Here is a 27,125-nt window from a genome sequence, read left to right as displayed (position 1 = left end):
TGTAGCTAGATGTTTTTAAGGTCATTTGCAGAGATTGAGAGCTTGCCAAGCAAACCATTCTTCTTCCTGATTTCTGTTAATATATTAACACAATAGGAAACTTAAAAAAAGGCAAACCCAGGTGGAAAAACATTGCACCCTTTTTTGGTGCTGTGTGTGGCAGTAGGAAGCTGTCACTGTAAAACTGAACTTTTCTTCTGTAACATGAGAAAATCTCACTTCTGCTTGATTCAATGGCAGTGTGCTCCACCATTCAATAAGGGTATGGCTACTGTGGCCATTGTGACAGAGCAAGATAGCAGCAGCACCAGGCACAGTGAGTACTGGCAGTGCCTGTATGCAACTCCCATTAATGCTGGTGAGGGTTTTATGGATGGGTTGAGAGCAGTGCCCTTCCATTAGTGTTTAGTTTTTTACAGGTGAATGTGCACCATCTCTGAGTGTAGTTATATGCAAGAAAGATGGGTGAAGATAACAGCTCACTACTGTCAAAGTCCAGGAGTGGCTTTACTTATAATGCACCCCCGCTCACTTGTGCTTGGTTTTACAGTAACTAGGCTGGCAAACACACTGTATGTGACTTGTCCAAATAGTGTGCTGTAAGTGTTGGAGTGATCCATACCTGGAAAATAATGTCAGCTTTTGAAGGGATGATGGGGCTGACTTGATCTATGTGCTGGACAGGGGAGGTGCACTGATACTGTACTGACACTTGACAGTGTTAGGTTGGCAATTGGACTCGATGATCTTAAGGATCTTTTCCAACCTAAATGATTTTGTGACACTGTGCCAGATCTCTGCAAAAGGAAAAAGGTAGATTTTCCTCTGTGCTGGGCATAGCTGCCTGTGTTGGGCTGTGGTCCTGCACAGTGCATCAGGTTGGGGCTCTTAGAATCAGACCTGGCATTTCATGGTTTTTGGGTTTTAGTGGAGCTTGAGGTTCTACACTAGCTGCAAGATTTTAGTGCAAGCCTAGTGAATATCAACAACTCAAATACCTTCTGTATAACTAGTGTCTCTTCAAAGAATCCTTTGCCTTTCCCTCTTCTGTTGCCATCTGCCAGGGAGGCTGGAGGAGAAGATGCCTTAGCCCCATGGCTCCATTTGGGGCCCTATGGAGCTATGGTGGTGAATAGTGCAGAGCTCTGCCTTCACACTGCAGCTTTGCCTTCAGCCTCACTTGAGCTCTATTGGTCATCTGCTCATCCTGAATGCATTTTTCCTTTAGCACTTCTATTTTTAAGTTGGTTATTTAAAAGGAAAATTTAAGGGACTGGCTGAGGGTGCAGAGAGGAGGGGAGCTGGTTGAAGGGCTGTTAGCACTTGCTCCTCAGTCTGGTCTTCTTCTCACCTTCAAGTTATTTGTATGTATAGTTGGCTTCCTGCACTGGTTGGCACTGAATGAGTTAGGATAATGTCATGGTTGCCCACGAAGCGGTGCCAGCATAAGAGCCCAACCTTGCCAACACAAGGCCATTGATTAGTGCAGAGGAACTAGGGCAATCCAATTATAACCACAAATGCTATTGGCTTTCTCAAATTCTTAGTCAGATAACTGCAGGCTCTCTGCTGTATTAAGGTGGTCTGGATTATATCAAGAAGGGAATTCATAGGACTTAGGTAATGCAGAGCAAACAGGATTTAATTCTTGAATACTATATTATCTGTTTACACATAGGACAGAAGGATAGTATTTTTCAGATAGGTAGAAGCTGGCTGACCCCCTTTGCCTGCCCATACGTCCTTTTTTGGAAATTATTACAAAATATCCTAAGAGGAAACTACACAGGAAAAATAGCTAAGAAGTTTCCTATCATTTCGATCTTGTTTGAGCATTGAGTATTCCTTTGTTCCCCAATATTATGCTTCCTCTAACCTACTCAGTGGGTCAGATAAGGAAATGTGATATTTTTCACCACCATGATGAAATTAAGCTAAAGCTACAAAGACCGTGAGGGTTGTAGCCTAGAGTCTTAGATGAGTAGTTCAGATCTGGCTTTGTATTAAATGCAGAAGCAAACAGTCTCTCATGGATGAATCACACTCAATTAGCTACTTCCTATGATGAACTGATTAAAAATTAAGTGGCATCAAATAAGATTGATTTTGCTCTTACATTTAAATAATGCTATAATTACATACTAATCAGATGGTAAATCTTAATTGTACACGTTCCATATGTTTTATTTGCCTGTTCTCCCTCTTCGCTTTGTCGTCTTTGTATCAGCATGGAGTATATTTTCAGGCTGCTTTTATGTTTGGCCTAATTGAATATCAAAAGCAGTATATGTGAAACTTCCTGAATTCTATTCTTTAGCCAGTGGCAGCTGTGCTATTAGATGACCTTTACCATTCCTGTAGCACAGAATAATAAAGGGAGGGGGGGAACTGAAGCCCAGCCGTGTTATTGTTAGAGACAGAAATAAATCATATATAATTGCTTTGCTATGAAGGCCAAATCCTGCCGTCCTTCATGCCTGAGTTAGAAATACAGGATTTGGACCTTTGTTTCCTGTGGTTTCCTGGCCACCTTGGACGTGCCCAGAATCCTCACACTGTCACTGCGGTGGCTAATTACCATCATGGGGCTCACGTCGTGTTAAACTGAACGGCAGCCCAGGCTCCATCCCTCTTGCATGGGCAAGGAGACAGCTCTGCTGCAGGGAAGCCTTCATGGGAATGTCCACCTTGAAGTGACATTGACTTCTGTAAGGTTAGTTTAAAGATTAAGAAAAGTCTTAGATGTTGGATTACATGGTGGCCTTCCACAGAGTGCTTCTGGTTTGGGTAGTTGTTTGGAGCAAGCCTGCTAACTCTTCATTGAAGTGAAATAGCTATTTTGACGTGTGGTATTAACTTTATTCACTCCAGATTGTACTTGATGTTTTTGTCTGCTTTTCAATCATAGATCATGAACACAGTCACAAAAAGAACAAGCGGAAACACTGGAGAAGAGAGTGGGCAGAAAGCAGTATATTATCTGACATGGAGACGTTGAAACACAGTCTGGAAGTGAATTCATTTTCTGCAGATAGCAACAAGACTGGGAACATCATTGAAAAGAAGAGCCACAAACGAACAAAGCGGTTCCTCTCCTATCCTCGGTTTGTGGAAGTGATGGTGGTGGCTGACAGCAGGATGGTTGCCTACCATGGAGCTAATCTACAGCACTATGTCTTAACATTAATGTCAATAGTGAGTAATTCAACTAGGAGGAGTACATTTACCCATGGATCATTTTCTAGGCATGACAGAGCACACTTTCTGCTGTGTTCATGTGCAGTACCATCAGTTTGCCTAGGCCAGGCATGGAGATAGTGCTGGGATTAGAGTAAATCTTGGAATTACTAGTTGGAGTTATCTTTCTTCCCAGACTCATCACATTTCCTACACCTTTCCCTTCTACCTTTCTGAACAGCAAGCATTATGAGGAATATCACTGGCCCTTTAATCCATGTCTTCTTTTTATTTAAACCCATGTGAAATAGCAACTGAATTAAAAAGGTGCTTTGGGAAGTGTGCCTTCCAAGGGACCAATGCTAGCAGGTTATGCAGTTGCCTACCTTCCCTTGCTGTTGGAAGGAGAAGCAGCTTGTGGTCACCTGGATCCTTAGCATAGTGCTGGGATTGGCTTTCCTGGCAGAGAACAAGCATTTTAGTAGCTGCTGGTACTAGGATGCAGTAGTACCATCCCCAAACAGGCAGCTCTATAGACGCAGAGTAACTGGAAGTGAATATCTGGCATAGTTGTGTCACTGGAGGTATTTTCATCCTGTTCGAAGGTAAAAGTGCAGTCAGTATGTGGTCTAAAACTTTCTACATCAAAATGAGGTACTTGGGAGAATAAGTTGCTTTTGACAGTCTTGATTGGTGGTCATTGTATCTCAGAGCAGAATGATCCTGTAGTTTGGTGAAATGTGCGTTAAAGCAAAAGAAAATGGTTAGTTTCTGCAATAGCAGCAGGTTTGCTTCATTCTGAAATTGTGCTTCTGGCAGGAGGTCTCTCCAAGTAGCATCAGAGCACTGAGTGGGGCAGAAGAGCAGCTCTGGAATAAAACAGTTGCAGAATGGAAAACATGCAATGTGTTGTCTTAGTTGTTTCTTTCCTTGAATGTTAACAATAATTCTGAACAATTCTATTCAAATCAGGTGGCTTCTATCTACAAAGATCCGAGCATTGGAAATTTAATTAATATTGTTATTGTGAAATTGGTGGTGATACATAATGAACAGGTAATGGAAGCGATTTTCTTCACCTTCTGTTTGACAGTGGCGTTTGTAGTGGGCATTACGATGAATAAGTAAATTCCTGCCATTTGTTTCTTATTAGGATGGTCCTGCAATATCTTACAATGCCCAGACAACATTAAAAAACTTTTGCCAATGGCAGCAATCCCAGAACCACCCTGAAGGAAGTCACCTTCAACATGATACGGCTGTGCTTGTTACCAGGTATGGTGAATATTCTCACAAAAACTATACCCTGTCATACATAAGAAACTGTGAGCATGTCACGTATCCAGCTATGGGAAATTATTAGGTTTGGATGTGGGTGCAGTCACATTTGCAATTGCAGGAGCATGTAACTGTGAGCTGAATTGGGATAGTGTGACCAGCATAGCGATAGATGACTGAGAGCATCAGGACTGTCCAAGGTCTGCCCATGGGTTCAGCATAGGGTGAAAAACATTTACTGTGGTAGGGAGTTGGTTCGGACTCTGGATGATGTGGCAAACCAGTATGAGAAGGTCTGTTGGAGGACCAAGAATTGCTTTTGGATGATGTTGTTATTGTGCTTGTACCTTAACTCACTGCTGCATTGAAAATTAATGTGTCAGGTCTGCTCTGCTTTCAGACAGGATATTTGTAGAGCACACGACAAATGTGATACTCTGGGTAAGGAAAACCTTTTCTTTGTCTTTTAATAACTTTTTTTGTACTGACAATATTAGTTGCCTGTGCTGAACTATGGGAGACATTTCCCTATCATAAACCTCTTTGTTCTCTCCTAGGTCTGGCAGAGCTGGGCACAGTCTGTGACCCATACAGGAGCTGTTCAATTAGTGAAGATAACGGACTGAGCACTGCTTTCACAATAGCACATGAACTTGGCCATGTGTATGTTTTATGTAAATACATTTACATTTAAATAGCCCAAGATTTATACTAGCTAGGGCTTGCCAGCCAGGCTAGGACTTGGTACCTGCTGGGCCTAATTATTTGAGAGGAGATAAATACACTTGGGTAGAAGATGCACCACCAAGGAAGATTGATCTGTGTTGTGATTCTGAGAGGTGGTGGAGTGCTCCAGAGCCCATCTGAGAGCAGCAAAACCACATTTTGAGGAAGATGAGTGATAGGGTACCCCAAGCAGCACCAAGGCAAGGGAGGAGTGCTAACAGATGTCCCTTATCACTGCATCTTCTCACATCTGCATGCAGATGGCAGGTCCTCAGCCTGTCACAGCTCATCCCACTGCCATATGTGGTGCTACTGAAGGCAGCCCAGCTGTGTGTCAAGGCAGAAATTTACCCAGGGCATCTGGCCGGTAATGGGGATGTATAAGTGAGCCTGATCCCTCTCTTTAACTAATTCGTGGTGGAAAATCTCATGCTGCTGGACATCCCCAGAAGAGATGCTGTCATTCAAGATTGCACCTCCTCCAGTGGAAACTTCTTTTAATTGATCTTGACTCCTTTTGAGAGTGGTTGGGAGAAAATCATCTCAGATCACGTAGTCCTTTACCTTTACCCCCCAGCTGCAACTCTTAGCTGATTTAGCCCCAAACCACCTCATGCCTGGTTTGCAGTGGAGGTCTGTAGGTTTGAGATGGATGAGTACTTGAGAACAGATCTCTCATTGTTTTAAACTCCCTTTTTCTTCACGGGGAGCTGGCTGAGACGGTCTATTTTTAACTACAGTAGTATTTGTTTAAATAAGATTTCCTGATGGAAAGTCCCCAAAGGTTTGGTGTTCCCCACACCTAACCTGTGGCTAATTCCTTCCCTAATGCCCCAGATCTGCCAGAGGGGTTAGCAGTGCTCCCAAGCAGGAAATGCCTCTTTGCTCTTTTACAGGGAGCAGAGTGGGAAAGGTGGTTCATTGGAGGTAATCTTAATGGGATATAAACTCCCAGCCTTCAGAGGCAGGATCACACCGGGTCATTTCCCCTTCTCCACTTCAAACAGCCAAGCACTTTAAGCTGTTCTCTCTCCCCTAGCATATTTGCTGCATTTTCCAGTATGTCATGTGCTGCAAGCTTCGCATGGGTTTCCGCTGATATTGATGCTTGGTGGCATTTTGTAAACCTGCTACATAAAGTATAGGAGCCAAGTCTCTCCCTGGTGTGACCCTGTTTAGCCAGCAGCATGAGGGATCAGTGTGGCCCAAGGTATTCAACTGCATTAAAAAATATTTGGCAGGCAATGTAGGGCGCACACAAGGGACTTCAGGTGGGCAGTGAGCTCAAGACATTTGTCTCCTTCAGAAACATATTCCCCTGGATCAACTCTTGGGTCTTTGTCTCAATTCCAGAGTTCTTGCTATTTGCATGGTGGTGGGACCAAACTCCAGCTTGCCTGCGGGATGCCAACTCTTAGTGAAAAGCTGAAATAGCATCTTACTTCAGGCTCCCTCTGGCTAAATATGTGTGGAGAGCTTACCAGGATGTTCTGTAGCTTTTTGCAGACAAGTGCTAGGGCCTGCATTTGAGGAATACTTGTTGACACTTAGGAATATGTGCATATATTCTGCAGTGCCCGTCCGCAGCATATCTAGGAAAATCTCTTGGGTTTGCTTACTTTTAGTTCACACTGTTGCTATGCTAAATACTTGACATTTGTCACTTAACTGACTCTGCTTTTCCCTGCTGTTTTTCTCTTAGATTTAACATGCCACACGATGACAATCATAAGTGCAAAGAAGATGGAGGTAAAAATCAACAGCATGTCATGGCGCCAACACTGAACTTCTACACCAACCCCTGGATGTGGTCAAAATGCAGTAGGAAATACATCACTGAGTTTCTGGAGTAAGGCCTTGCATATGCATGAGTTAGGCTGTTTTTACATATGCATGCATCCCATGGGGTTCCTTGGTTAATCTGAAGTCCTAGTGTGCAGCGTTTGGAGGAAATCACAGGGATTTGTGTGTGCACGCATCCTTTACATAGAGCAGGAATGCACCCCCGCTATCCAGTCCCTGCCAGTTCAGCCTCATGATAAGCTGGCAAGGACTGGCGTCTCTATGGGGAAGAATGTCTAACCCCATGGATATTGCTTTTAAGGAATGCACGTTCTCCTCGAACCTGAAGAGTGAGTTTTTCAAGCCCTGTAGCCCAGATGCAGAGCTGTGTTTTAGGAGGCAGATTGCATCTGCCTTTCTGCTCCACAGGTCAAGATAAAGCCCTGGCACTAACCCATGGTGGGAACACTGTTCCAGGAGCCCACGGGTCGGTTTGATATGCACAATGATTACCCATTTTGCTGTGAAGCCTCCCCATGTGTTGTGATGGGAAACAGAACAAGAGCCATGGTGGCAATTCCAGGAGCTTGGGCAGTTCTGCTAATCAATAATGTTCTTTCTAGATATGTACCAGCGCTTGCTTAGCAACTAAATGCAGGTTGTGCACACTCAGATACGCTTTGCCAGGATAGCTGACTGCAAGGTGGTGGATGGTTGTTGGCACAGCATGGTGGTGGTGGTGATGAATGGGTGATGCACCCCCCTGTGCTTGAGTCTGCAGTAGCGCTGTTGTAGTGCTTGTTAAATATGGCAAATGTGGTGTGCATCTGCCCTAAGGTTAATTCAGGTAAGCAGCAATGGGTTCTAGTCTCATGGCCTCCTGTTTAACACCATTTATCTGATTTGTGTTGTAGCACTGGCTATGGGGAGTGTTTGCTTGATGAGCCTTCATCAAGAACGTACACGTTGCCTCAGCAGCTTCCGGGGCTGATTTATGATGTCAACAAACAATGTGAGTTAATTTTTGGACCTGGATCTCAAGTGTGCCCGTACATGGTAAGTGGAATTCCACCCTGATGTTGCCAGAGCAAAATAAGGCCTCCTGGGGTTGGGTGAATCATAGATTCATAGACTCATATGGGTTGGAAAAGACCTTTAAGATCACCAAGTCCAACCTTTACCCCAGGACTGCCAAGTCCATCACTAAACCATGTCACTAAGGGCCACACCTACATGTTTTTTAAACACTTCCAGGGATGGTGGCTTGGCCACTTCTCTGGGCAGCCTGTTCAATACCTTCACCCTTTTGGTGAAGAACTTTTTCCTAATATCCAGTCTAAAAATGGGAGGTTCACAAGCCATCAAATTACTGTCAAGCTTGTGAGTTAATGATAAATGCTAGGGGGATAATTTCATAAAAGGTCAGATATCTGGAAAGGTACATGGCGCATATTTAATACTTCCGTCTTTTCAATACCTGAAGCAGATGCAGTGTCGGCGACTTTGGTGTATCAACATTGATGGCGCACACAAGGGATGTCGTACCCAACACACACCTTGGGCTGACGGGACAGAATGTGAGCCTGGAAAGGTCTGTAGTAACTGGTGGTTGCAGCCTTGTAGCTGTTTCCTAGGGCTTAGGCTAAGCATATCAGTCCAAACCATCCTATCCCAGAGATCAGTTGTATGGGAAACAGCTTCTGATTGCAGGGGTGAGAGCCCAAAGCATCTTGTTGAGTTTTGCGCCTGGTGTGCGTGGGTCAGCTCTACCCCAGGTAATGTGATTAACATTGACTGCTTGGCATAACGTTGTTTAAAGCAGGTATTCCTTCTAGAGTGCTTATCTTTTTCAGTTAATGCCCTTGAGTAAACTCTTGAGCAAAACCTTTGCAAAGCTTCCCTAGGCTTTTATTAGAAATTTCCTATATGGTGTGAGCAATTAGTAATTTTGTGTAACATAAACTGGCCAACTGGTATCATAGCTTGACAATATCAGAGTAAAATATGGAACTGATTGACATTTTCTGCATGGAACATTTTTGGCAGTAATTCATAGAAACTTTCAATTTCCATGTGCAATGTTAGTTTCCAGCTAGCATCGTGGTTTCTAGGATAAGTTTTTAGTTTTTAGTTTTCCAGATCTGGAGAAAAATAGTTCAGAGGATTTTTCTTCTTCTTTCATTGAGATACTGAAGCTTTTGATGAAAAATGATAACTAGTTTTCATCATTTGTGTCTCAACAAAAGTATTCTCTGTGTGGGTCTAATAAAAAACCCAAGATATTATTCTACAAGGTTGACTTAAAAATTTGCTTTTCTGGCTGTTGATGATCAGTTACAGTTTTCTTTTAGAGTCAACATTTTAATTCATAGTCTTTCGAATGTATGTTTGGGTTTGTTGTTGAGGGATGTGGTTGGAAATCCTATTCCTGTGCTACTCCTTGGAGCCAGCGGTGCACCAATGTTTAATGTTTTATGTAAAACCCACACTGTTTTGAGACTCAGGATAAAAGGTAGGCAACTGTGGCATCCCTGTGACATGAGACCTTGTGCCTTCAGCTCCTCCATTGGTGACCCTGGGGTTGCTGGAAGCTCAGAAATAGCTTATTTTCTTGAAATTCCAAAATTGGGGTTGCAATTTTGTTCCGACAAACCTGCAGTTACCCTGTGATGTGAGCAGTGATGTGCAAACAACTGCAATTGGGCAGATTAGCACCTCCTCAGAGTTACCCTGTGTCATGCAAGAGGCAGTGTCCAGCTGCATGGCTTTTAATAAAGACTGTGTAAGCAAAAACATTTCAGCCCATAAATTTAGATAATTTAACAAGTCTAGACAAATTAGACAAGTGTGACCTGAACTTCTTGGCTGAGAGCAGATGGGCTCTTAAGAAAAGCTAATGCAGGCCACTCATGTTCAGGCATTTGAATGCATTCTCATAAAAAGGCTTTATGCAGTAATTCTTTTATCTGTGTGTTGGTCTAATTCAAGCTTAAGTTTTGGATCATCATATGGCTTCTCCTTAGTGTTTACTTGGGCTTGTAAAGTATTGTGGTGTGACTCTTTCCTGGTTATCTGGGTTGTTTAAAGAATGGTTAAATAAAAGTGTACGAATAGTAATCATTTCTATCTCCTGCTGTATGGCAGCAGGTAGCATATATGTTATGCATGCATGGAGCTTCACAGCACTTGTCTGCCCCCTGCTAATCTATTCAGCCAAAGTCAGCCCAAGGATGGGAGCTGGATGTGGTGAATTATCTGGGACTCCAGTGGCAAGACAAAGGGAAGGAAAGTCTGTTGTAGTATCTCCCATCCCTGCCATTGCTCTCCTGCTCAACTGTGTGTCTAAGTTGTTTTGAATTTACTCCAGACAAAAATTCTTTCATTCTCTGCTCTGGAAGCTCATCGGAAGGAGAACCCTGGCAGGCTTCATAGCTTTTCTGTTGTAACTCAACAGAAAGTATTTTTAAAACACAAAAGGCATGAAGATTGTGCAGCCGGACTATTCACAGTGTGCTTCCAAGAAACACCATTGCATTTCCATAAGATAATCTTGCTGTTTATGTAAAACGGCTGCTCCTTTGGGGTTTTTTTCTCCTCCCTGATTTACCATCAACTCCAAACCCCCAATTTTTAATCAAATCAAGGGATGAAGGTGGTTTCCTGGTTAATTCTCAACCAGGATGAGAGACATATAGGTCATGTCACGGTCTGTTAGCTGTGCTCATTCACTAGTTAGCTATTCGGTCGTCTTCTCTGGGTCAGTGGTGCCAAGCATGACTGTGGTTATATATTTAGCTGTGAGCATCAACATTGCTGTGAGCTCTCCTCCACTGGGACAGTGCTGTTGAATTGGTGTCATATATTTTTGTACGTTGATGATAGCTGGTGGACCTCTTTGTCCCTATGCAGGACTAGCATAGGGGTCCCAGCCTGCATTTTTTCAGCCGTCTAAATGCCAGAAGTTATGCATCATAAAGATTTGTCCTGCAGCAATGAAACAGGCATTTCAGCTTGTTTTATTCCTGTCCGTTACTGTGGCAGAGATTTTTTAGCCAGTTTCTATTTGGGGACTCATATTTTCATATGAAAGCAAATCTAGGGCACATTGCAGCCTTAGAGACTATGCACATCTCTCACCAAACACCACGTTTAGGGTGCAAGCTATGAGTTGCTCAGCTGTCCTGCAAATGCATAGGCATTTGCACTTGAGATCAGCTTTCTTCATCAGCAAAGCAATGTGACGAGCTGGCCATCATGAGCAAAACATGTTAAATGTGCTGCAGAGCCAGTATCCTATGGGCTGGATGCACAACTTCCAGCATAGCTTGATTTTGCTCTGTTTTCCTAGGTAGATTTCTCCAAGGTGGTTCATGAGGATGTCTAAAAAAGGGAGATGAGCTCATGGTGTATCCTGACACAACCTTGTTCCACCGTTAGTGAAGGAGCTGGAGAAATGCAGTGCATGAGTAAATTCAGCCCACTCCCATAAAGATCGTCAGGTGTTTTCCTGCCTGAAAAACCTCTGGCGCAGAGAAATATTGCAAGCGAATATTTTAATGATGCACTACTTGTTTTCTTCTTTAAGTCTGTAAATTCTTCTAATCTGTGAGCAATCAGCAATGTTTGGGCTTTCTATAATTGCAAAGATTTAGACATCCACAGGCAGATGATCATGCCTCTGGGTTTAAATCTGCTGTTCGGTAGGAGAGAAGCCCTACTCTCATGGTCTTGGGGACACCTTTCCATCTATTCTTGTGGGGCCAGAAAGTGACTGTCTCCTAGATCTCACCTCTCCAGAAGTCTGTGTAGTTGAAATAGCAAACACACCCCAAATGGACAGAATTTATACCATAAAAATGAGGAACAGGGACTTGCCAAAATAATTTAAGCCAGTTTTCCAAACAAAACAAAACAAGAATTATAACTGGAAAACAAAAGTCTAGGCCAGGCCTTGGCAAATCCCATGTTATAGCTGAGTGAAGACAAAAAAAACCCACCTTTGGATTGAGGAATTCATTTTTCTGTTTCCTTTGCCCTTTGGATTTGGAAGTTTCCTTTCCCGCTTTGTGGGGAGGTTTGAGTTTTCCCTGGTGTTTTATTCCCATTGCCTGTCTCCTCCCCTGACACAGTGCAATTCCTACTGCTCTCCAGGAAATCAGATAAGCAGTGCTGCAAGCGCTGCCGTGCTGTTCAGCACAAGTCAACAGGGAATATTCAGTGGTTACTGTTGTCCTCAGTCTTCTTCCCATAAATCATTCACATGGACTCAGCACCTTGCCTTCACTTCTCCATTTAAGGGTGCAGGGAAACTAAAATATGGAGGGAATAGACAAAAAGTAAGGTTTGGTGATATTTGATTGCAAAATCTTTGCTGCATGATGCATTTGGTTGAGAAAGAAGTAAACCTGAGTCTTGTCACCCAGGCTGGTCACTGTTGGTCAGTTCATAATGCCAAAGCAATGCAATCCCACCTTTCCCATCTCTTTCCTTCGCATGCAGCACTGCCGGTTTGGGATGTGTGTGCCCAAAGAACGTGAGACACCAGTGATAGATGGAGCATGGGGGACGTGGAGCCCTTTTGGTACCTGCTCGAGAACCTGTGGTGGTGGCATAAAGACAGCGATACGGGAGTGCAACAGGCCTGAGTAAGTGTATGGAGCTACAGGAAGCACCGGGGGGTAAAGGTGGGAAAAACAGCTGGGTTGCCCAAATGGGCTGAAAACCCCTTTGGTTGTCCCCAGCCCATGTATGCTTTGCCTGCCATGGACAACGCATCATAACAACCAAGGGGCTGCATCAAAAGGAGCATGACCAGCAGGTCGAAGGAGGTGATCCTGCCCCTCTACTCTGCTCTCGTTAGACCTCACTTGGAGCATTGTGTGCAGTTCTGGTGTCCTCAACATAAAAAGGACATGGAACTGTTGGAACAAGTCCAGAGGAGGCCACAAGGATGATCAGGGGACTGGAGCACCTCCCATATGAAGACAGGCTGAGAAAGTTGGGGCTGTTCAGCCTGGAGAAGAGAAGGCTGCGTGGAGACCTCAGAGCAGCCTTCCAGTATCTGAAGGGGGCCTACAAGGATGCTGGGGAGGGACTCTTCATAGGGACTGTAGTGATAGGACAAGGGGTAATGGGTTCAAACTTAAGCAGGGGAAGTTTAGATAGGATATAAGGAAGAAATTCTTTACTGAGAGGGTGGTGAGGCACTGGAATGGGTTGCCCAGGGGAGGCTGTGAATGCTCCATCCTTGGCGGTGTTCAAGGCCAGGTTGGATGAGGCCTTGGGTGACATGGTTTAGTGTGGGGTGTCCCTGTCCATGGCAGGGGGGTTGGAACTAGATGATCTTAAGGTCCTTTCCAACCCTAACTATTCTATGATTCTATGACTCTAAGGAGGAGCCAGTCATCATCTGGTTTATGGGTAAAGTGCACTAAAAAGGGATCCATTCTAAGGAGAAAGAAGAAAAAAGCTAGTATCTGTGTGGGTTTCATGACTCCTGTTTTCCTGGGGAGGCACAACCAGAGTACCACTTCCCAAGGCATTTTTCTTTCTCCAAAGTTATGGATCAGAAAAGATGGAGAAGGGAAGGAGCCATGGTTTTATCCATTTTTCACCATTTTGCAGCTGTTTCTACAGGTCACTTTATACAGTTTTCTACCATTTCACTCCTGCTTTGGCTGGATTTGCAGCTTTTGGCTGCTTTTGCAGCTGATCCTTTATACAGTTATATGTCATCTGGTGCAGACTAGCCAAAACTCAGCAGAAACCTGTGCCCCATTGAAAAGTGGCACTCAAAAATGATTGCCATCAGACTGGAACGCAAAATCCTGCTCCCTTTGAAATGGCAGGAATTTTTGCCATGGGCTTCAGGGAAACAAATGTGTGGCCAGCAAAACACTAGTAATAGGTTGAGCAACTGTTATGAAAAAACCCTGTTTACATAAATTGTGAACTGTGCTGGTGTTTGTTTAACTGCCTCTGTTCAGGCCACAAGAGCAAGAAGGGCTGGGCTGGTTGCTGTCTAGGGTTTCAGACATGGAGAGGTGAGTGGTCAGTAGAGCTGGCTGGACTGAGGGGTTTTAAAAAGAATGAGCAGGCTCATTCCACCTTCTCATCATTGGTGTTGGACAGCTTATTGCGACGGAAACTGCCATCAGTGGTGTGACAGTGACAGTTTCATCACTGCTAATGGGAGAAGAGAGTGCTTGTAGCTGCAGCACCAGTGGTGAAGTGACATAAGAGACTGACTCAGAGCAGCTGGGCAAGTGTTGGAGGAGAAGGGCTGAGGTTATAAGGGAGTAGGACAGCAGCACATTAATTAACATGATGCTGAGAAGCACATGAGTGCAAAGGAGTTGTCATCTCGCTGTGCTGAGTCAGCACACGCCATATGGTCTTCAGTAGCAATGAAGAGACAAAACTAACACGTTTTTCCACACACAAAACCAGCTATGCTATGCAGACGAACCTTTGGATGCTGTCAGTGAGATGTATCACTCTCTTCTGGAGAGGCATCTGTTTGGATTGATAGCTTTTTGTAGTAGAAAATCTCATTTATCCTAAAGGGATTTTGAATTCCATCTTCTCTTACAGCTAGTGTTTTGTATCTTGATGTTTCATGAGGCAGATTGCTTTGGCTGGGATTTGCAAAAGCACCTAAATGCACTCAGCACCAAGCTGCCTGTGAAATCACACGTGGTCATCATTAACAGCAGTCGTTTTCCAGGCTCCCTTTTGAGAGCTGTGTAGCTGGTGATGGCCTCTTCTCCAGCCCCTCACAAAGCCTGTCCTAGCTCTGTCCACAGAGCTTTACTCCGACTCTGTTGTTTTATCCCTGTAATTTGACATCGTAACGTGGGCTCCCGCCATCTGCGTCCCTGTTATCAAGGGGCTGCTGAAACAATGCGAGTGATGAGACACTGCTGGGTACTCGCCTGCCTTTCCTGCTTATCAAGGTACTTCAACATTACACAGCGTTTCTCCTCTATATACAAGGCGTCAAACCCAGCCCAGATACCTTGAGTAAGGTCTGAAATAGTGTTCAATAAGTCTTTTGTATTCAAAGATGATTTAGCTTTTTAAAGTGTTTTCTGTGCACAAGGATCTGGGAAGGGATCTTGCACGCCAGTAAAATACTGTGTTAAACCTGGCATTGAAAATGACACAAAATAAAGCTGCAGCTCTGTAATGTGCTCTGACACCTACGTGGACAAGTATCTTGCAGGACTGTAGGAAGAGCTGTAAGCCTCTGAAATGGCAGCAGACTGTTCTGACATACACTGAAGGAATGCATTTGCTAACCAGACCAGACTTTTCCCACCAAGATTGCCCGCTTGGGAATTTGAGGCTGGCTGGTACAGACAAAGCCTGCGGCTGTGGAGCGGCACATTAGAGGGTCTGTGGTGCAAGCCCTGGTTTTCAAAGCAAGGCTTAGCTGCAGAATTATGGGGAAAGGGCATATTTCATAAGATACCAATACCGGGAGCCTTGTTTTCAGGAATGGCTTTCTGGATAGGGGGCTGTTGTCTCTGGGTGCGAGTCGGATCACGTCTGCCTTTTAGTCCATCACGGAAGTATCCACCTGTGCTGACAGCTGTCTAAGCTCAACATGCAAACACATCTATAAATAACTATGCTGGCCACTGGCAGCACATGTACCAATTCCCTGTCCCAGTGCTTCCCAGGATGCTGCAAAAGAGATCTCAGACTGATGTGTGCACGCTAGAGCTTCACAGGTTTTTCTGCAGAGGCACATAGGCAGATGTGCAAATGAGCACAAATGCTCCACAAAATGCTCCAGGGGCATTTTGTGACAGCCTGGGTGTCCCCTACAGAGCTGCTGCCTGTGGGGCTGAGCATGTCCAAAGGATCCCCAAAAGAGTGCTTCTTGGTGAGGTGCCTGTACCTGGTGCTCCTGGGTAGCTAAGAGTTGGGTGCTGCCTCAAGGTCTGCAGTTTAAAATACTCAGTGTTAGTAATTGCAGATGATGCATTAAGCATCAGGTTGGCAGAGAAGCTGTGGCTGCCCCATCCCTGGCAGTGTTCAAGGCCAGGTTGGGCGGGGCTTGGAGCAACCTCCTCTAGTGGAAGGTGGCCTTGCCCATGGCAGGGGGTTGGAGCTGGGTGGGCTTTAGGGTCCCTTCCAACCAAAACCATTCTGTGATAAAAATATTACATAGTGGGAAGTATCCGTATTTCTTCATGACACTGAAAATCGATATTATATGAGGCTGGCTTCCTTTGGGGGTCAGCTCTTACTCAAACTCTGGGAAAAGCAGTTCTGCTTTGAAAACACCCTAAAGCTCTCAGGGTGCTTTGGGACTGTTTTGCAGTGTGAGCAGTGTGAGTGTGCTTCAGCCCCAGACACTGGCTGTGGGGAGATTTACTGCCACAGTTAGGAAGCAGACAGTTTGCAATATGATGGCAATATTTAGCATCCTTCAGTTTGTGGTGTGTCCATGTGTTCAATGTTATCTCAATCTCATGGGGCATGTAGAGAAAAGGAAACTATAAGGTAGCTTGGAATCTTTGGATTTTGTTAGCCTTACCCTTTAAAAAGCTCTTGTATGTTCTTCTTAACTAACTTACTACTTAAAAGTTTCATTTTTATTAACTTGATCTATATTGGAAGCAATGTGGGTACCATAAAAATGTTGTGATTGCAGCTTTTTTAATGAAATGCCCTGCCAGAAGTTTGTGTAATTTAAAGCATGCAATAGTCCTGGGCTGTGCCTAAAGACAAATCCTACCCCTCTGCATTTAGGGTAGGACTTGAAGGGTCTGCACCACGGCAGTGTGTTAGTGAGGAGAGGATGCTGGCAGGAAGAATCCCATGTATGTAGCAGGTGATGCTCTGCATCTCACCCACAGCTGCCAGGATCAAAGAGTGGTTTGGGTTGGAAGGGACATTAAAAATCTAGTTCTAACTAGAAGTTGTAGGTTTAGTGGCTATTTTGCAGCAGAGGCTGGAACTGAGACAGATGTTGTCCTGAGCTTCGAGGGCCTCTCTCTGCCTCTATATATGTGCCCCGCAGTTAGGGCACAGTGGCTTGGGATGCTTGGGATGCTTTTGCTCTCCATTGACTCCTCTGAAACTGTCTACTAAAGGGTGAGGGTCTCACATCAGCAGGTGGAGACTTTCCCATGCCAGTGGCTGAGGTGCATCTTAACTTCACCTCCCTTGAATGCATGTCGTATTTCATATAATTTTTCTTTTCTGGATAATTACAGCTTTGCCCAAGCTGACCCTGGCAACATGTCATCCGGATGGCAGTATCTTTCCTTCTGTATCATAATGGGAAAAGCAAAGCTGCCTGGGTGGTACTGCATATTGATGGAGGTAGCTTGTAGACACCTTCAGCATGCCCTCGCAATGTCATTTAAAGTTTCAGGAGAGAGCAGTAGAGATGGTGGGGGGGCTTTGGAACATTTAAAGCATGGTGCATCCTTTTTTATCTTATTATTGCAACTCATTATATACATAGAAGGCTGCACTTAGTCCGAACATATGAAATGTCCTTTGAACAGACAGTAAATAGCTGTTATCCGAAGGGTACTTTCCTTGAAGTGAGGTGAAAGGTACTAGAGGTGAAAATGTGTCCTCACCAGAAAAGTGCCTTCTGCTGAGCAACTCTGATGCCATCCACATGCAGCTCACTCCTGCACTGCTGACAGGGGCTGGAGCGGGAGAGGCTTTTTCAGTTCCTGAAGTGAGCTGTTAGCTGGTAAAGGCTCCGTCTACATATGAGGACAAAAATAGCTTTATGACTACAGCCCTGAATCTGGAGTTGGGAAATTCAAAGCCTCTTCTTTCTGCTGTGGTGTGTAGTTGTTTGCAACCCACTAAATCACGCAAACCTTCAGGCATCAAGTTCATAGGATCAGTGGGGTTGTGGGGGCATGATCCCATATGGGATCCCTCAGTTTGAAACTACATCCTCAGATGGGGAGGAAGATGTTGCTCTTCCTCTTTGGCTTCTCTCACTATCACTTTTTTTTGGCAGACAGCAGTTATTCCCATTTTCATTCCCTTTTAGCATCGCATATATGGTCTTTTTTATTAGGCACCTGCCTAATCTTTCCTGCTTGTCAGTCTGGGATATTTAAGACGTGCACAGGGACAGAGCCCAAAATGGTATCACAAATCCTGGCTGTGCTGAATAGGTTGCAGAATTGGAGATTACATCTCATGTCCAGCCTGATTTTGTTTCTGTAGGCCTAAAAACGGTGGGAAATACTGCGTGGGGCGCCGCATGAAGTTTAAATCCTGCAACACCGAACCATGCTCAAAGCTGAAGAAGGATTTCCGGGATGAGCAGTGTGCTGACTTTGATGGGAAGCACTTTAACATCAACGGGCTGCCCACGAACGTGCGCTGGGTTCCCAAATACAGCGGCAGTAAGTGGCAGGGGTGATGCGGATCCTGCCTCCTGGATTGCGGCATCAGGGTGATGGCGTTTGGATAACGTGCTTCTGGTTTTCCTCTCTCCTGTCCCCAGTCCTAATGAAGGATCGGTGCAAGCTGTTCTGCCGAGTGGCAGGAAATACGGCGTATTACCAGCTGCGGGATCGAGTTATTGATGGGACACCCTGCGGCCCCGACACCAATGATATCTGTGTGCAGGGCCTTTGCCGGGTAAGTATTTTCCCTCCTCTTCAGCAAAGGGTGATTGCAGCTTTGCACATCAGGCTGGTGCTTCTGCACCTTGCTCTACCTGCTTGTTGGCATGCCCTCTTCGTTTAGGTTGTAAAGAACTTTAAGACTGAGTCCAGCTGTAACCTAACACTGCCAAGTTCACCACTAAACCATGTCCCAAAGCGCCACATCTATACATCTTTTAAATACCTCCAGGGATGGTGACTCCACCACTGCCCTGGGCAGCCTGCTCCAATGCTTGACAACCTAATATCCAATCTAAACCTCTCCTGGCACAATTTGAGGCTATTTCCTCTTGTCCTATCACTTGTTACTTGGAAAAGAGACCAAGTCCCACCTCACTCCATCCTCCTATCAGGCAGTAGTAGGGAGCAATAAAGTCCCCCTGAGCCTCCTTTTCTCCAGATTAAACAACCCCAGTTCCTTGAGCTCCTCCTCACAGACTTGTTTTCCAGACCCTTCACAAGCTTCATTGCTCTTTGGACACACTCAAGTGGAGGAAGTTTGTACATCTGTCCTAAGTTACTGAGGGCTGTGGAGGTCTAAGCCTGAATCCAAACGATGCTTCCTTCTATGCCCTGCCCTGGTTCTTCCCGGTCAGACCCCAGAGCACTTTACATTTCCATTCACAATTATTTTTCACACTTTTCTCTATGGAAGCAATTGATGGAGGAAGTTTTCTTTAGCGAAGGCATCGCCTGGTGCAAATGGCAGCTCTGATTCTCGCTTTGTACGGAAGCCTTTTGTTTGGAAATGGTGTGGGATGGCCACACTGTAATTCAGCAGAAAAATGTGGGGAAGCAAAACAATTTGTCTCACAGCAGCCTTTTGCATACACAGCTTTTGTGCGCCTTAATTGGGAGGTTTGTAAATGCTGTTCTAGTCTGTATTTGCTCAATCTAGTTTTTTCAATGTCTCTCTTAAAGCAAGCTGGATGCGATCATGTGCTGAATTCAAAAGCGAGAAGAGATAAATGTGGTGTTTGTGGTGGGGATAATTCTTCATGCAAAACTGTTGCAGGCACATTTAACACGGTGCATTATGGTAAGAATCTGTTGCTAAAAACTTTATAGTGAAAAATGTGGGTCTATAAAAGCCATTACCACACTTAATCTACAAAAAACACTGATGTAAAATGCAAAACCCTTCTAGCTATAGTATATTCTATTTTATAACTATTTATGCTATCCCTAAATGAAAAGTATCAGCCTGTGTAATGTGAGGTAATTTTGCTCATTTCCCTTCCCCCTGTAAAAAGCAAATGAAATGTCTGTGTAACAGCCTTGGCTTTTTGTTAAATCTTTTCTAGGCTATAATGTTGTGGTCCGCATCCCAGCTGGTGCAACCAATATCGATGTGCATCAGCACAGTTACTCAGGGAAGCCAGAGGATGACAACTACCTGGGTGAGTTGCAGTCCTTGTTTCAGTCCAGAAATTCGCTTTATTATCTGGTTGTGGCGATACCTCTACTGGTGATCTCTGCAAGACAGGGTGAAGAATTCATTTAAAGGAGATGTTTTCTTATTGAGAATTTCTCGTATGTCTACCAAATGCTCAGGCTTGTCTTGTTTCTTCTTTTTGTGCATGCCATCCTTGATGGAAAGTTTGGGAGGTTCACATTATAAGAAATATCCCATTATGGCATCTCTGGAACTGGAGGGACTATTGAGCCTGGGTGTGGGTGGCAGCTGAGGCACAAAGCTGGGACCAAACAGACTTCCAAGTTCTGCTGGAGCCTCCTCATCACAACTTAACACCTCTCTGCTTTCACTGTGCCTTGGCTTGAGACTAAATATGGTGTACCCTGAACAACATGTGTACAAACAAATTCAAAGGGAAATTGTTTGCTACTCATCTAAGAATAATAATTCTGATTTCACTTAAATTGAGCCCTTCTTTTCCCTGCCTGACAGCAATACATAAATGTAAAGAAACACCCTGCACCAAAGATACTGGCAGGATTTAAACCCAATAAATAACTTGGCTTTTGGCTGTTGGACATTGGTAGTCACTGTTATCTGTGGGTATGTCTGTAGAGGCAGATGAAAATGCTTGGAGTGCTATGTTAGACCAACCTGCAGCACACACATGTGGCTTAGGCCAAGTGCTCGCCATAACTGGGCATGTTAAAAATGGGACTAGGTTGATGGTTTCTAGGCCATTGAAGGTAAAGGAACCCACTTGAGAAACGACTAGAGGATGCTATTGTGTACCAAAGAGAAACAGTGCTTACAGCTTTGGCTGTCTGAAACGCTAGAGCAGTTCCCTTGCACGCTCGTAGCCGCACTGCATCATTTTGAACATTCACAGCAATGAGAGATGGTGCAGGATGAATGCACATCAGTACCAAGAAAGCCTTACTGAGGTGTGATAGTTTTCCATCCTGGGGGAGGGAGGTATGTTTTGTTATTCCTCTTGTCTAGAAAAAGCATTCCTCCCCATGTTCTGCCAATTCCAACTTGTTCACCCCAGAAGGAGCCCCAAAGAACTTTTCAGTTCTTCTTGGAGGGCCTTTAATCTTCTTGGGAAGCAATGAAGTCAAATCTTCTTTAATGTTGCTTTAATATTGCTGGGAAAGCATCTCTTCATATTAGGCCTGACTAGAAGCAAATGAGAAGTGTGCATGTGTTCACTTATTTTGCAGCTCACTGAGTGTGAAATCTTGGGCCCTCAGTACTGAGAACCTTGTAGTTGCTTAACAATTTAGGAGGAATTTGATGTTGTCATCAAGTCCAAGACGTGTACCTACTGTCGTAGGAGATACAGTAAACGAGAAGGAATCCCTTAATGAGTTTTACTACTGCCTAATGACATTAGAGCCTCCAAAGCATGGAATTTAGTTGAGTGTAGTGTCTGCTTTGTGAGCTTTCCTCCATCTATGTCTGCTTGCTACAGAGCACTGTTTTGCTTCATTATCTCTCATTCAGTGTAAAACCCTTCTCTTTGGTGTTTTGGTGTTAAGTTTGGATTTTTCAGTACAGAGTCTTTGTAGTAATGTAGCTGTGATGGGTGAAATGGTGGGGAAACTAACTTAGGAAATTAGCTACATAATCGCATTAGTGTGAAGCTGTGCAGCAGACTGCTGTTTTCAGGAAACTGTTCCTTTTATAAAGCATTTAGGCTTTAAGCCTTCGTTGCTTTCACATACCTTAAGATTTGGAATAATAAAAAGTACAGAGGGAGGAGGGAGAGGGGGAGATACTGACCAAACTCCCTATAATTACCTACTAGAAAATGACATTTGGGCAATTAGGGTTACGTACATTTACCCTAAGAACACACCTGGAAACAACAGGGAAGCCACCCTATCCACACAACTAACAAGATGTTTTGGGCAGGATTATTTCTGCGGAATATGAGGGGATACAGACAGTGTGTGCTGTGTACTGCAGCCAGCCCCACATGCCTTTTAGGTATATCTCTGCCCTGGGTTATGGGTGAACTAGTTAGAAACAACCTCATGCTTTCAGCCTTGGTTTTAATGAGTCTTTTCAGTGGAAGAAGGACACAATGTCTGTAAGAGCTCTGCTGCTTTGTTTACATCCTTTCTGTCTGAGAGTGCCAGTGGGCTTTTCCTCTCACTCAAATGAAAAGGAGCACTGAGAGCACATGATCCATGTTATTACGTATGTATGAGTTAATTCTGCCTCTTTAGTTCTTGTTTTTTGCACCTATGCAGCCTTATCTAACAGTCAAGGAGACTTTATATTAAATGGAGACTTTGTCGTCAGTATGTTTAAAAGGGAAATCAAAGTTGGAAATGCTGTGATCGAATACAGTGGATCGGATAATACTATTGAAAGGATTAATTCTACAGATCGGATTGAGCAAGAAATAACGCTTCAGGTGAAGTATACGTTGTGTGTGGAAAAGTCTGCCCAGCATTACTGGACTGAAAACAGTGAGCAGCAAAGGCTCTTCATTTATCTGCTTCATCTTTTTTCCTCTCAGGTTTTATCAGTGGGCAATTTGTACAATCCTGATGTTCGTTACACATTTAATATCCCCATTGAGGACAAACCTCAGCAGTTTTACTGGAATGTGTATGGCCCGTGGCAGCCCTGTAGTAAACTCTGCCAAGGTGGGTGCTGGAGAAGGCTGTTTTGTCCTGGATTTGTCTGGGATCTGAGCAGTGCTGTCAAATCCCTTGCTGTTTGATTTCTTTGAGATTCTCACGTTATGGGTGTGATCGTTTCCCTGTGGTAGTAGATAATGTTGTACAAGGCCTTGTAGCACTGCTTTGCTGCTTCTTGGTTTCAGAGCAGGGCATCTTTACAGCCCCTCTGAGCTAGATGAGCCTGGCAACCTTGTGTGCACTTGAGTTAAGATCAAGCACAGGAGAAGTTACGTGTCATTTCCTAAGGCAGCAAAGGGCATCAGGGTCTGGTTTGGGGTCTGACATCCAGTTGTTGCACCCTGCCAGTGCTGACCCTGCTAAACACACAGCGCCCATCCTTGCCCTTGCGTCATCTTATCTGTGTTAACCCCTTTCTGCTCTTCTTATAATCTTAACCCCCTCCCTGTTTCTGAAAGAGATTTAAATGCATAATTAAACATCTCTTAAGTGCTGCTATAAAAGGACTAAGAGAAATAACTGATTTGATTGCTTTCCTGTATGATCAATGTGCCCTTTTTTCTGTGTAGGAGAACGAAAGAGGAAACCCGTGTGTACAAGAGAGTCAGATCAGCTCACAGTGTCGGACCAGCGATGCGATCGAATTCCCCAGCCTGACCCCATCACGGAGCCTTGTAGCACAGAATGTGAATTAAGGTGCACTCTACTCATCTGTGTCTATACATATACGTCATACATTTATTGTTGTTTACTCCTCTTCCCTTTTTCCTCTCACCAGAATTCCTTTTCTTTCTAGATCTGTATTAGATCTAGAAGAAAAAATAAAAGGATTAGCAGTTGCCTCTTTGTCAACCAAGAAGGATTGACATCCACAAGCTGTGTTTTGAGAGGCACTTTTCTACATTTTCACGTTTCTCTTGTTGGATTAATCAGTGCTAACTATAAAAAAGAAGAAAGAAAAATCACCTAATATTGAAAAATCTCCCTGTGCCTTGAAATTTGCATCTGCCTGAATCAGAAATGCTCAGCACCATCCTCCAAACAGCCTGCAAAGAGGGAAAGACACATGCTCAAAGCAAAAGAGTAACTAAGACTTGGATTTATCACCGTTTGCTGAAAGCAAAGATTAAGTGTGGAGCAGGTTTGGGGCTGTCCCCAGACAACTCCTGGTGAGCTGGAATTGATAGAGCATGGTCTAAATCATCACTGCCCATTTTCCTTTAAAAAGCAATCTGTTTTCCTTTCTGGAACTTAAATATGGTGGCATTAAACGGCTGCTGGTGAAGGAATTCAGATAGCCGTGTTTCCGAAGGGGTTTCTCTGTCTGTGTTCAAGCCTGGGCTGTCTATAGGGGCTCTATAGGGGCTGTAGGTCGGGTTGTCGAGGTAACAGCTGTTGCCATTGCAACAGGTTGGAAACTTGAGAAGGGCAAATGCAGGAGTTTGAAAGTGGGCAGGGATGTGAGGGCTCCTGCTATTCAAGAGCTATTGACTCCAAATCCCCTTGATCTTATTCTTCTCCTGGCTGTGCTGAAGTTTGCTCTCTTGGCTTAAGAGCAAGGCTCTTTGCTCCCCACACAGGCTATAGCACCAGCCCAGGGGTGCCCAGCACCTCCTTTCCCAGGAGCCATCAACTCCTGTTGATTCCGTGGTCTCCAACATCTCCCTGGATCAGGCCACATGTCCAGCATCTCTTGCCGGCAATGATGTGGAGCAGGGGTGAGGCCACCAGCACTATTCCCTGCTGTCCATCATGGGAAGGAGGCAGCAGGGTAGGAATCTGTGTGTCCACAGGAAAAATCTCCACTGACACCTCTGGGGCTGCTGTGTCTTGGAGCAAGTCATTCACTCACACTTCGAGTAGCTGAAACTATTCTACAGACATCCTGCCATGGGAAGTGCCTTTCAAGCCTGTGCAGATTGTTTTATGATGCTGTATTTTTCAGCTTTTAGTTTTTAGAGGCCAAGGTGGCACCCCTGCAAGGCACATGGGGTGGAAAGCCTTCAAAGCACTGCTCTTTGCTTGGCCACAAACTCCCCAAGGCCGCCTTGCATGGTCCCACAGGTTTGGTTTGCTGCCTGTGAGAGGGACCTGGTGACAGCTCCTTCTGCAACGAGCAATGTCAGCATTGATTGCCTTAGAGTTTTGGAAGCCAGAAAACATTGGGAAGTATTACAAAGAGCCAAAACTTCCAGTTCAAGGGTGTATATTCCTTATTCATAGAATTGCAGAATGATTTGGGTTGGAAAGGACCTTAAGATCATCCAGTTCCAAACCACCTACTATGGGCAGCGACACCTCACATGAGACCCTGTCACCCAAGGCTCTGTCCAACCTGGCCTTGAACACTGCCAGGGATGGAGCATTCATCACTTCTTTGGGCAACCTGAGCCTAACCTTGTTTGTATCAAACACCCTTTAGCACATTACCTGCAGGGTCCCAGAGCCCCACCACTGATGTTTGCTCTCCTTGGCTCAGGTGGCACATCGCGAGGAAGAGTGAATGCACGGCCCAGTGTGGGCTGGGGTACCGCACCCTGGAGATCTACTGCTCCAAGTACATCAGGCTGGAGGGGAAGATAGAGAAGGTTGACGACCGGTTCTGCAGCAGCCAGCCCAAGCCCAGCACGAGGGAGAAGTGTACGGGAGACTGTAATGTGGGAGGGTGGCGGTATTCAGCCTGGACTGAGGTAAGAGATGCTCAGTGATACGGTGAACACGGTCTCTTTCTTGTACAGGGATGTGTCAGGCTGTTTAGTTTGCAAACAGCATTTGTATAAAGTTGGCCCCAGTGATTCTGCTTTCATTGCTTTTCCTGGAGGATGCTGTAGTCGAAATCAGTCTGGTACTCCTTATTTTCCTCAACTTATTTCCCTTATTATTCCTTATTTCTCTCAACTAATTTATGCCTTTAAGCATCCCAAGGTTTGTTTTTCATTATGTTAAAGCTCTGCTGACTGTCTTGGAATCCTAGACTGGTTTGGGTTGTAAGCTCATCCAGTTCCAACTCCCTGCTATGGGCAAGGGCACCTTTCACTAGACCAGGTTGCTCCAAGCCCTGTCCAGCCTGGCCTTGGACACTTCTCCCATGAAAGCCAGCACCACTGCCAGGAATGGGCAGGACATATTATCATCAGTAGAGGACTTCTGAAATTTCTATCCTTTGTGGCTTTTAGCTTTTCCATAAACAAGGAAATTCCTGAGTGTGGGCCTGGGACCAAGAAAATGATGAGCCTAGGGCTTTTCAGGGAGGGCACAATGATGAGGGAGTTCTGGCTTGTTAGAGGGAATTAATCTCTCCTAAAATGAGGATGAGCAGCAGCCATTTGGGAAAACTGAAAGGCCACACTTGTAAAAGTAATAATGGGGTTATAACCCAGAATGAGTTGTGAAACTCATTGCCACGAGCTTTTATTCAGCTTAGCAAGATTGGCTTTTTAAAGGAATATATAGAGTAACAGCCTGTTACTTAAAGTACAAATAGTTCTCCCAGAGCTTTTCTGCAGTCTCTTCAGTCTTGACTGCAAAGGGGGTGAAGGCCATAAACATGCTCTCAGCCCATAATAGAGTGGCAGAAAGTATTTACTCAGTGTTTCTCCTTCCCAGTGCTCCAAGAGCTGTGGCGGGGGCACGCGGCGGCGGCGAGCCATGTGTGTGAACACCTACAATGATGTCCTGGATGACAGCAAGTGCAGTCAGCAGGAGAAGCTGACAGTGCAGCGATGCAGCGACTTCTTGTGCCCCCAGTGGAAGACTGGCGACTGGTCCGAGGTAGGTGCTGTTTCACCGAGGTGGGCTCAGACTGAGGGGATGGTGCATGCAAAGAGCCATCTCTGTCCCTGCTCATCCATGGTGTTTTGTTGTGCCCCAGGGCATAGTGGCATCTTGCCTCCTGCAGAAGGTCTCCCCAAGCCTGAACACAGGGAGACTTGAGACAGGCAGCAAGGTCACTGATCAAGTGGCTGTTTCTCTCCGCGCAAAGCCACAGGGGTTAATTCCTCTGCAGTCCTGCGGTAATTTCTACCCAGTTTTTCCATGGTTCCTCCACATATTTGGGAAGAAAAATGCTCATTTTCCCTTGATATTGTCCTCATGAGCCTTCGCAGCTCTGACTGTCGCTGGAGGGTAGGATTTTGCCCTACTAATGTTTTGCTCAGCCTTCTGCCTGCTATTTATTAGCATTACTTCTTCCACTGCTGCTGGTGTCCTTTGCAATGCAACAAAGCCACATCTTGATAGGCTTTTCTCTGCAGCAGGAGCTGGAATGCTGGTAAGCAGTCTTCAAAGGCTGCTTGTCACCTTTGAGGCCAAATGGTTCTTGGTTCTATGAATCACATTCTTCAAGAAAATGATGACAGCAATTGAGTGGGAACAGGGATTGTTCTCTACAAAATATTTCTTCTGGGTCGAGCTGCCATCATCACAAGCACA

The 27,125-nt window shown here is 44.8% G+C and overlaps 1 protein-coding gene across 1 annotated transcript in view; it reads left to right on the top strand.

The window, feature by feature from the left end:
- The window catches only part of ADAMTS9 (ADAM metallopeptidase with thrombospondin type 1 motif 9), a gene marked incomplete at both ends in the record, with an annotated part of 79,846 nt that overhangs the window by 11,963 nt on the left and 40,758 nt on the right, over nt 1–27,125 (top strand). Inside the window, 18 exons of the mRNA XM_080625664.1 lie at nt 2,909–3,195; nt 4,150–4,233; nt 4,331–4,452; nt 4,856–4,896; nt 5,013–5,118; nt 6,884–7,030; nt 7,878–8,019; nt 8,450–8,554; nt 12,463–12,608; nt 18,178–18,359; nt 18,461–18,597; nt 19,545–19,662; nt 19,928–20,023; nt 22,299–22,465; nt 22,571–22,700; nt 23,264–23,390; nt 25,174–25,384; nt 26,301–26,465. Coding sequence (XP_080481790.1) covers nt 2,909–3,195; nt 4,150–4,233; nt 4,331–4,452; nt 4,856–4,896; nt 5,013–5,118; nt 6,884–7,030; nt 7,878–8,019; nt 8,450–8,554; nt 12,463–12,608; nt 18,178–18,359; nt 18,461–18,597; nt 19,545–19,662; nt 19,928–20,023; nt 22,299–22,465; nt 22,571–22,700; nt 23,264–23,390; nt 25,174–25,384; nt 26,301–26,465 — 2,513 coding nt within the window. The remainder of the gene's footprint in view (nt 1–2,908; nt 3,196–4,149; nt 4,234–4,330; nt 4,453–4,855; nt 4,897–5,012; nt 5,119–6,883; nt 7,031–7,877; nt 8,020–8,449; nt 8,555–12,462; nt 12,609–18,177; nt 18,360–18,460; nt 18,598–19,544; nt 19,663–19,927; nt 20,024–22,298; nt 22,466–22,570; nt 22,701–23,263; nt 23,391–25,173; nt 25,385–26,300; nt 26,466–27,125) is intronic.

This window comes from Psittacula echo, assembly GCF_963264785.1.
Source record: "Psittacula echo genome assembly, chromosome: 9".
NCBI lineage: Eukaryota > Metazoa > Chordata > Aves > Psittaciformes > Psittacidae > Psittacula > Psittacula echo.
This window is presented reverse-complemented; position numbering and strand designations above follow the sequence as displayed.